General features: G+C 37.0%; 1 protein-coding gene across 2 annotated transcripts; it reads left to right on the forward strand.

Annotated features, from left to right (window-relative positions):
• The first annotated feature begins 4,378 nt into the window (after positions 1 to 4,378).
• Positions 4,379 to 10,165, forward strand: LOC147870093 (uncharacterized). 2 transcript variants are annotated; one of them, XM_087336873.1, is made up of 10 exons: positions 4,379 to 4,503; positions 5,170 to 5,357; positions 5,532 to 6,012; positions 6,404 to 7,032; positions 7,134 to 7,199; positions 7,647 to 7,830; positions 8,017 to 8,115; positions 8,383 to 8,449; positions 8,553 to 8,712; positions 9,060 to 10,165. In XM_087336873.1, exons 1-10 carry the CDS (start codon positions 4,444 to 4,446, stop codon positions 9,805 to 9,807), a joined length of 2,682 nt encoding a protein of 893 aa, XP_087192999.1. In that variant the 5' UTR covers positions 4,379 to 4,443; the 3' UTR covers positions 9,808 to 10,165. The 2 variants fall into 2 exon arrangements, with proteins under 2 accessions (XP_087192999.1, XP_087193005.1); XM_087336879.1 differs by lacking the exon at positions 5,170 to 5,357.
• The last annotated feature ends 847 nt before the right edge of the window (positions 10,166 to 11,012 follow it).

Genomic DNA, 11,012 nt, shown 5'->3' on the forward strand with positions numbered 1-11,012 from the left:
TATTACAACATAGTAATTTAATAAGCTAGAAATTTTTGTGAGCATTAGGAGGGCCACAATTATTTCTTAATGCTCTCAAAAAATTGCATCAAAATATACACAACAGGCTTCATCATGTATGCATAGTTGGACTTTTTCCTTCGTTATTACTACATGACCTAAGTATTGTTTTACCGTGTACTTTTTTTCGATAGTTCCATGTCAACACTCGTATTAGATTAAACTACAAGCATTATCTCGGACTAATGAACAAAAATGAGTTTCCCTTTCATATAATTTCTAGTGTTAATGTTGTGATTTTCAAAACCAAATATTCAAATGGCACTAGTTTTACTTGGAGGTATAATGCAAGTGTTACTTCAATGCATTTTAAAGAATCTCCTAGTAATATTGATCTTAGATCCCGATGTTCAATATCATATATTCAATTCGAGCATGAAATGTAGTGCAGGTGTACATCTTGGGCTTGCCCTCTTGTCATTCTTCGGCCATAGTACATATTATTAATGCCATGAAGGTAGTTCTTTGTTATTAATATAAAGGCTCATCAATGGCAACCAAAACTCTACTTTTGAGATCACATTTCGACAAAAAATGTAGTTTCCATAGATGCTTGAATGTATTCCTTTCAACTACTTAATGTGAAATCCCTCAAGCCATATTGAATGCATAAGGAAGGTTTGTATGATTGCAACATTAAAATTGATTTTGAGATGGACATGCATGTTATTTTTTCGAGTTGTTTCCTTATACGAATAAAGTTAGCTCTTTGTTTATTTTTTCATCAACAAGTCTACGTTGCGAAGATAGAGTGCTACGGGCATGACCATATAATATCTTGTGGTAATATTATACCGTAGTATTCTATACATGTGGATAAAGTGTGTGTGTAAAGAAGGGAAGGATTACTTTGTCCTTGCAGTGGATCAACTCTTGTAGCGAGCGCACCAATACCAAGTATGACTCGACGCCACGATGGTGGTATGGGACGCCGATTGAGGCTCGAGTCCATCTCGATCCCTTCACTCGGGGGTGTTTGGGTGGATCGGCACCCTTCTCTCTCTCTCTCTCTCTCCCCCCCGCCCCCCTCCCCCTTTCTATCTATCTATCCATTAATTCCTTATCATATCCTTACATTAGTAACAAGCTTTAACGTAGAGGGTGTATTGACGAGCCATGGACAAAAAATGTGCATCCAATAGAATATATTCGTAATGGTATGTGAATAATATTAGTAATCCATGAATTGTGATCTCAAGATGGGTAAAGCATAAAGAAATGTGCATATTTTAATCCTAGATATCCACACCAAATCTAGTTTCTATGCCATTAAGTGACCTAACCCAAACTTAACAAACATGGAGGACTAACGCTTCTAACAAAGCACAACCCTTATTAATATTGGAGAATCATGCCTATTAGACCAAACTCGTAATTTTCTCTTTTTTGTTAAATATGATGTGGACTCACTTCTAGGCACGTGTCTTATCAGATGTCCCCTCTCTATATAACATGATAAAATGTGGCTATGGAGGTGACATTAATTATTGCTTAAGTCACCCTTTAAAACTAACAAAGCGTTAGTCATGGTCACAGTGTTTGTTATACAAAAAGCTAATGTTGTGCTTTCTTCGTCTACAATGTAATCATTGGATGACTTGATGCATGCTCCCTTAGTCACATTTTTATGAATGTGTGCTCATAATGAATGTTTTGGTTCTGATATCGTCAAATTGAAATATAATGACTCATCAACAATATGCTATATATTTAACTAGGAAAGCTTTAAAGTAAAATGTATTTTGATGTCTAATGGATCGCAAGTGGCCAACAAGATTACTTGAAAGTGGTGTTAATTGATATGCAAGTATCTTGGGTTAGCATACCTAGGTATGAAGTAAGACTTTTGACGAAGAATGTTTGTTATCAAACACGATAAAAGACATTGAAAACAACAAGTTTATCCCAATTACTGATATCTTGTAATTTGTCATGAAAATCTTTGTTATGATATAGCATTCAAGAGATTCTCAATTTGACAAAGACATGAGATACGCAAATCACTTAAACATTGTGAGCTACCTACTCAATTCACAAGTTCATTAAAAATGTCACTAGTTAGTTGTCCATATAGGAATGTATCGAAGCATCACATTACAAGCTCGATCATAAGGAGCATGTTATGCATGACTATTAAATAGTTTGTGACATTCAACCCATGTATTTTCCCAATGTCTTTACTTACTGCATTTTTTTGTATGTACTAGTAACTACATAAATATACACACATGCACATATTTATTTGTACGCATATAAACCAAGGCATCCACGTGATCACTGCCCCAATTTCTTTATATGCCTCCAATGGATCTATTCTTTTCCATTTGCACACAAGTTAACATTAAAATTTTGCAAGAACATCAATGTAGAATGTGCCAAAACTCATCATGTCACCTGAGATTGGATATGTACGGAAGTAATAGAAAGTTTATGTCCAATTACAACCATTTCAATTTTTTTCTATGATGTTTAACAAAGTTTTGAATGAATTCCAAAGCATGCATGTGTTTTTCACATACAATCTTCACAACTTATAATATGTGCTTATAAGTCAACTTTGTTTGTGTCTAGGAATTAGCCTGGCACATTTCTATACGAATTGCTTTAGTTCTGAGATTCTTCCATTGGATTTAGAAACACCATGAAATTGGTATAGTATATTGCACACGATTGGTGCTTGATAGCTAAGTTATAACACTGCGACATGTTAGGAAGAGGCACAAAGTAATATTTCCGTTGTAATAAATCAATTATGGATTTCTGATTAGTGCATTTCATCACTTTTTTTTAGAGTTTACCCCGATGGCTTAAAAAGCCCAAAATTTGCAAGATACCAATACAAGCTCTTATTGTGCAATGTCAAACATGACCTTTCATAAATCAAAGTAAGTATTGTAACTTGTCGAACTTTACGTGAATTTAACAAGTAGGTTTCATGTGAAAACAAAACCCCGATTTCACAATATTGCCGAAGTGGCCCCCTTGAAGAAGATAAGGTAAACGATTGTTAATAGCACATCAATACGTACATCGGTAAGGATGCACCACAAAGGTCAACCGAATATGAACATTGGTAAGGGTATCATATACAAGTGACGTGAGAAATGCATTAATAATTTTGTGGTTACACACTTGAACATAATAATCAAGTATTGCCAATATGAGACATTGTCAGCCCCATCCATGGAATGTTATGTAAATTCAACGTATGTTGTATAGAGCGTGAACCTCGAGTGAGCAACAAATGTAAGATTTTGGGGACCTTACTTTTGGGGGTGAAATTAAGAAGAGTAGATGGAATCCAAATAATTAGCAAAGCAATTCTATCAGTTTCAAATCTTGGGTTGTGGAAAGTGATATGTAAAACCATATATTTTAGGAGCAAATGGTTCAACATGAAAATGAACGCCCAAAGCTTCAAATTGGATCTTAGAACGCAAGATGACATACTACAAACTTCATCGCCATCACCTATGTATGTAAACAGGTAAATCAATCACTAAGGTTGCTAGTCACTTCATGCCCACATCCCCACATGTATTTTTGTAATACAATAAAGCAAACATGAGAATGGACATTGAAACCTAGAACCTTATTACATCATACCATGAGTGCCATGACACCACCATATGTGCACATGTAATTTACAAGAACATCAAGCAAACAAGACAATGGGCAAGCCAGACACAGAATCACAAACTTTACCGGGGCGTGCGAGCAATGTATGCGCGATAAATTGAGGGCGACAAACCGCAAACTTTGCAATGTATGTGCGATAAACAGACCACGAATAATCTAGAGTGGCTTAGGGGGGGGGGGGGGGGGGGGTGGATGGGCTATTTAAAGTTTCTTAAGAGGATGGATGTATACGATGCTTTTAGCATACGATGTCTTCTTCAATTTACATATACATATGTATACATATGCATGTGTGTGAGGAGTGTGAAGGTTTGGAGGGGGGCCATTTATGTATTCATTCCATTGGTCACCACACCACCCTTTAAAAGTGAGTGTGCTATTTATTCATTCATTCAGTCAGTCATATGGGTTTAGGAAAACCTTAGCCAATCTCTCTCTCTCTCTCTCTCTCTATGCCATTGCTCCACCCCCCCTACTTAGGAAAACCTTCTTCTTCTTTACCTTCTTCAATCAACCATGAATCACCATCTCCTTCTTCTTCTATTCTATCTCCACTTCTAACTGATTGCAGCCCCCCCCCCTCCCCCCACCCATTGAATTGTGGTATAATATAATAGTGATCCATCCATTGCCATGCCTACTACTAGCTTGCTAGCCCAATGGAATGAAATTAAGCATCTTTTTTAATCGATTGCACAACAACAGGCCCCCATCTCATCTCTCAATTGCTACACTAGGAAGCAAATGGATTCATCCATGAGGAATATTCATCCCAACGTCAACGTCCTTCATGATTCTTGCCAGGTACAGCCCAATGTTCCCGTAACTTAAAAACTTCTTATCAAAAGAAACCCGTGCTTATCTTCATAAACATGGGAATCCCATGATGATCCTGTTGAGCGGCTCATTAAAATTTTAGCTCTAATCATGTAGCGTAATCACCCTCCTTCGTTTGTGGCCCATTGAATTTGCTCTAATCATGTGATCATGTGGTGAAATCTGCATGGTTGTCGCCATCAGTGACCCACTAATTAGCTCTAATCATGTTATCATCATCATCATCATCATCATTAGTGACCCACACAATCCATAAAGTGGTATAATTTGATCATAATTGTCATCATCATGAGTGAGCCATTAAATTAGCAGCTCCAATCCCACTTAGGACTTCAAATTGCGGAGGTCCAGCAAGCTAGCTAGGAGACATGGGTGTGATAAATCCAGAGTGGTGGTTCTACAGATAAGATTTAGAGGCCAAAGAGAGAGAAAGTCGCCTGACGAAGATCAATCATACCCGGTGGAGGGCGAAATCATTCATTCTAAAGTCAGCAAGCAGCATGTGGGATATACATGTTGTGGATATGGAAATCCTTTCAAAACGATAAGCCTGGTTACAGATATAAGAAAGACTGGCGAATAATTAATTGGTTTTAGGGTTTTGGGTTAAAACTAACTGTGGGTGATCACCAGGGTTCGAGTCCGTTCTTCCACTTCCTTTGTGGCCTGTCACCCATCAAGCCAATCAGGTCAGGACACGCGGCATCCTCCTCCCAGATTACAACATACTCAGAGCTGAGCTCCCCACCTCCTGTCTTTGTATCCCCTTACACCAAACCTCCCATCTCTTCTCAATTCTTCCCTCCTAGCTCCTCCGAAAGGTAGACTTCTCCCTCATTAATTTGTGTTTCTTGATTCCTTTTGCTCGATACAATTTCAGTCATCAATCTTTCTTAGTTGTTTTTGCTCAAAGAAGTTCCATTCATGAATCAGTCCTCTTTTTTTTACTGCTGATGTTCAATCATTAATCTTTCCTTTTTTGAGTTAATCTGCAGAGTTCCTTTGACAAATGAATCAACTAAGCATCATCAAGCCCTTAAACAAGAATTGGAGTGCAGTTTAACATTCCCAAATGTATCAATCACCAACCTTACAGGCAATACATCAAGTTTGACACAACAGGAAGAAGCTGGTAGACCCAGTTGTGCACTCATACCTATTAATGAGAAAAAGATTGACGGGTCTTTAAAAGAAGCCAGTCCTAGAAGTCCAAATAAAGTGCTGGAAGATTTGTCCAACCCTGATCTGTATGTGTTGGATGAAATCAATAAGTGTAAAGCGAATGATTCAAAGAACTTTGAGCCGTCATGCTCAGATAGTCCATCAGAACAACTGTCCAAGATATTGGCATCAATGCGTGGCCGAATGGTCGAAGAAAATGCTCGAAAACGACTCGACTTCAATGTGGGATCTTGTATGGACAATAATTCTCATAATAATGGATTTCAAGATGGATGCAATGAACAATTCTGCAGGGTAAGCATATCATTTCTCATATTATGTATGCGTGTATTGCATATTCGTATGTATGTATCATGTATATATATAGTTACATACATAAACTCCATGTATGTATGTAAGTGTACACACATATACATGCCTATTACACATACATATGCTATATGCCACATATATGTATTCACACAGATGCCTATTCTGGAACCTTGTGCATCATGCGCTTGAAATTCTGGAACTATAAGACAACTGTCTGTATACATATCAATGACATATGGCAAATGTATATGTATATAGACATGTATGTACTTTACATATACCTCTGTATTTTATAGTGGATTGATCATAACGTTCCTCGATGAGGAACATATGTATATGTATGTGGAAATAATGTGTTTGGTTTTGCTTACAGGCTGCTATGGCGGGAATTCGAAGACGTTTCCTAGACTTTGAAACCCTGATAAATGAGGATAGACCTATAAATGATTTGTCCATGGCAGAAACGCCTAATTTGGCTTCAAGTAGTAATACTCTTTCTCAAGATAACAATATGCCTTTACTTTCTCAATACACAAATAATGAGGGTCAAAGTGTTGCACCTGGAAATGATGCATCATACCTTCCTCTTCCATTGACAACACAGCACATTCCTATGAACACAAGTCATGAATTGCCCTTACCTTTGCCAACTGTTATAGAGAAATCTATAATGGATGGCCTCATAGATTCATCCTCAATAAGTGGAGACATCAGCCTCGGGAGAGTCCTTTCTCTAGTTGAAAGGATCACTATGAACCATCAAGATGGGAAATCTTTACTAACAACCTCTCCTTATGTTGGGATTGGAACATATCATCCGCCAATGCCATTTAGTATTGACACTATCGAGGGTCTACTCAATGCTACTGACCTTGTGAATGGACTGTTGCCGGGCCATGAAGGAAATGATAGGATTGTTGAGGCTCAAGATATTTCCCATCAATTGGAAAGTGACCAGGCTGATTCTAGTCAATATACCCCAATAAGTCCAAAAAAGAAGAGGTACCTAGTGATACTCGTGAGGTATCATGATGTTGTTTTTGTTTGCTTCTTTTACATATAATAACTGTTGTTTTGGGTCTCGTGTGTGTGTGTGTAAACAGGAAGCTTTCCATCCAAGAAGAAGGCTGCAAAAACTGCAAATGCAAGAAGTCAAAATGTTTGAAACTGTGAGTTAAAAAAGTTCCATAAATAACACATGCATGACACCACACATAAGTTTCATGTATAAGACATGCATGATCCAATCATGACTTCCATGTGTAAAAACATCATCCATGGATAACAATTCGTATGTGAAACTAAACATAATCCATGCATAACCTCATAGATGATCCATGCATTAGAAACCATGTATAACTCATGGTTAAGCCCATGTAGGACTCATGACATATGAACCTATACATGTGTATCCATGCGTGAGTTATTCATAAACCGTAAAAGAATAAACAATACTAAAGCTGCTTTCATTATTTCAAGAGATCCAAAACAAGTGTAAAAATGCAAAGATTAACAAAAAACTTGATATCTTCTGTAGTCCAAAAGTTTGTGCTTAGATTTCTGTGATAAACAGCTTATGGACAACATTATATGATAACCAAAGTGTTAACATACAGGTACTGTGAATGCTTTGCTGCGGGAGTATATTGCATAGGTTCATGTAGTTGTAGTGGTTGCCTCAACAAACCTGAATTCAAGGACATAGTGTTAGGGAAAAGACAACAAATAGAATCAAGGAATCCTTTGGCTTTCGCACCAAAGATCATTCTTGCAGCTGATAAATTGTCTCCAATTGTTGGGGTATGTGTTACTTCTTCCACAATGATGGAATTGAAAACATCTAGATATTTTTTAGAACCCTCATAAGTATGTGTAGCACTTAATATAGATATTATATAGAGGGAACCCTTGAATACCTATATCTAGAACCCTACATACATAGTTCATTTATGTATAGTCATTTGCTTACCTTGACTTAACATACAGGAGGAATGTATCAACACCCCGGCATCATTAGCACGCCATAAAAGAGGTTGCAACTGCAAGAAATCTCAGTGCTCAAAGAAGTATTGTGAATGCTACCAGGTATGCATAAATGTATACCTATATTGGGTCTTCTTTAGCTCAAGAAATCATAACGAAAACTTTAACTCTTGTTTTTCACCAAATGTATTGATGATTTAACCTTCATGAACCCATAAACATTGACAAGAGCTATAAAACTAACATGTCGCTACAATAAATCATCTATGTTTTTTCATAACACCACCTCTTTAGAGAGGCAGTGCTAATTAAACAAAATAAAAAAAATGTTAAAGCACTTGAGAGCCCAATATTTTCTGCTGATTTCAGGCTGGTGTTGGTTGTGGAGATGGTTGTAGATGTGAAGGGTGTGCAAATATATTTGGAAGAAATGAGTGTATGTATCCGAGCTCAATAAACTATGTTTGATTTATTACCTATAAAAGATGTGTGGAACTAGGCATCAAAGTTTTGCTGTGTTTGATTTATGATCTTGACAGCTCATACAACTGAAAAAGACCAACAGACCACTTCATTAGAAACAAGAAGCAGTACTAATGAAGAAATCACTCCGATGAATTCAAGGGCTACACCAGAACATCAACCAGGGTGGAATGGAGTATTTTCTCCAATTACACCCTACCTTGATCACCCTCATGGGTAAGACAATAGCTTCTTTGTCACAAATACAGACACACAACGTTTGCATGCCTGGAACTATGTATGCATGTATGTGACGAAAGTATACATGCATACATACATACATATGTCCATCCATCCATCCATTCATCCATATGTCCATCCATCCATCCATCTAACTTTTTTTGGGCTATATTACTTCCAAGATTTAATTCTGAGCGTAACAGCTTCTAACATTTTTTGGGCTATATTACTTCCAAGATTTAATTCTGAGCGTAATAGCATCTAACTTTTTTTGGGCTATATGACTTCCAAGATTTAATTCTGATCGTAACAGCATCTAACTTTTTATTGCATGTGGAATACAGGCAATGTAAATCCTATGTACAATCAAGATCAACCGAAGAAAAAGGCCCTCAGTCTCCATTCACACTTCCATTACCAACAATGCCTGATTTTAACTCACCATGTAGAGTACTTGAATCATTGGAAAGAATTGAGAAACTCGGCCAGATGCATCTTAATGTACATTCCAACCTGGCAGGCTTACCCAACAAAATATCTGTAACTGACGTAACTGACCTAACTGATCATTGTGCTGGGAGTGATCTCAATAACAACTACTCTTTTTACAAACCTCTTCCTCAAATTTCATCTGAGTATTCAATCTTCCCCTCAAATTACCAATGCAATGGACAGGAGAAGAATGCTCTTACAATGCCTTTAACTCCTCATATGCATCCAGGCTGTTCGTTATCAAGACGAAACTATGACTTTGAAGAAATGTCAACCACACCGCTTCGATCAGTTAATTGGTTCAGTGATGAAGAGAACAATCCAAATATATTGAATCAGTCAAATAACCATGGTAATATTACCCCGGATAAACAAACTAGCCATAGTAATGTGCTTTATGAATCAAATAGCTTTTGTGCTCCCCAAGTTGTTCTCAAGACAAGATCACCACAGCAAAAAAGAGTTTTATCTTATCCACATAATCCAAATTTGAGCAACATCGATTCTCCTCGTCAATCAGGATTCAAGATCGGAAGAAAGACATACACGTTGCCACAACATCATCATTACCATCATCATCAGCAGGATCTGTCTAGATAACCACATTCAAATGATGATATTGATGACTATGTGTGTGAATTCCGGAGAAACCTCATCTAGCCCATGAAACCATGAACAACGATCTCTTTGGCCAATCACATACCTTGACATGATGACTCTTATGCGTGAATTCTTCAAAAAACTTGTTTATTTCTCGTAAACTTGAGCTATAGCTTGTTTATAATCCGAATGGATATAAACACAACTCACATACTTATACTCTGATATGTGAAATTAACAAGATGTATGTGATAATGCATAACAATGTCATGTGGTCAAAGGAAAATCCGCGTTCCTTTGAAATGCAATGTAATATATCTGGAATGAACCAAATATCAGTAATTATGTCCTAAATGAATCTAACATTATTGTCTTGCTATATTTCATTCAAGGTCACAGTGTATCTCACACAAATTTCAGCTCTTTGGATATAATGACAAGTAGAATAACAAGAGCTAGTAGAAAAGAGCCACTAATTAACCAAGTAAGTAAACGTTGACCCTCGCCATAGTATTTTAAAAATGTACCATAAACCTTGAATTGTTCCCAAATTAATTTAGCCAAAGAACAACCCTCAAAGGGAAAAAAGTAGAGTAGTTGACCTATTCCACTTTGCAAGGTGAAGTTGAGGATAGGAAAAAGACAGGATGTTGTGCTTGAAGATGGCAATACTTTCTTATTACAACCAAGAGGAACATGGAGGATGTGAACCATGGACTCATATACAAATTTAGATTTTTTGTTATAATATGGAGGAACCACACATGGAGTTTTGCTACATTATAACATACGAGAAGAAACCTAAACAATGTACCAATTGCATAGGGAAGCTAGGATAATCAACCTTGATGATCCTATGGCATGAAGAAACAAACACACCCTTCCTAATATACATAACGTTTGTCCTCATGGAGCAGAATACATGAGAGAATACTTATATCCATTAAAAATGTCCTACTAGATCATTTTTAAAGCTCATCACAACCATAAAGTAATTCAACGTGCACAAGAAGCTGATCTCACAATACCCTCAATTCACATGCTTATATGTAACAATATCCTCAACGATAAATGACAATATACATACAGGTGCATTAAGTGTTTTTTCTATTGCTATGATTGATAGACCTATTAGTACATAAACTAACCCTATCTGTCTCGGTTTTTGGCTGCTGGTTTGTAGGCTGTTCTCTCTCTCCATAAAT

The sequence above is a fragment of the Azolla caroliniana genome, unplaced genomic scaffold (assembly GCF_043228905.1).
Source record: "Azolla caroliniana isolate FFs.n. ecotype wild unplaced genomic scaffold, voAzoCaro1.0.p SCAF_1, whole genome shotgun sequence".
Lineage (NCBI taxonomy): Eukaryota > Viridiplantae > Streptophyta > Polypodiopsida > Salviniales > Salviniaceae > Azolla > Azolla caroliniana.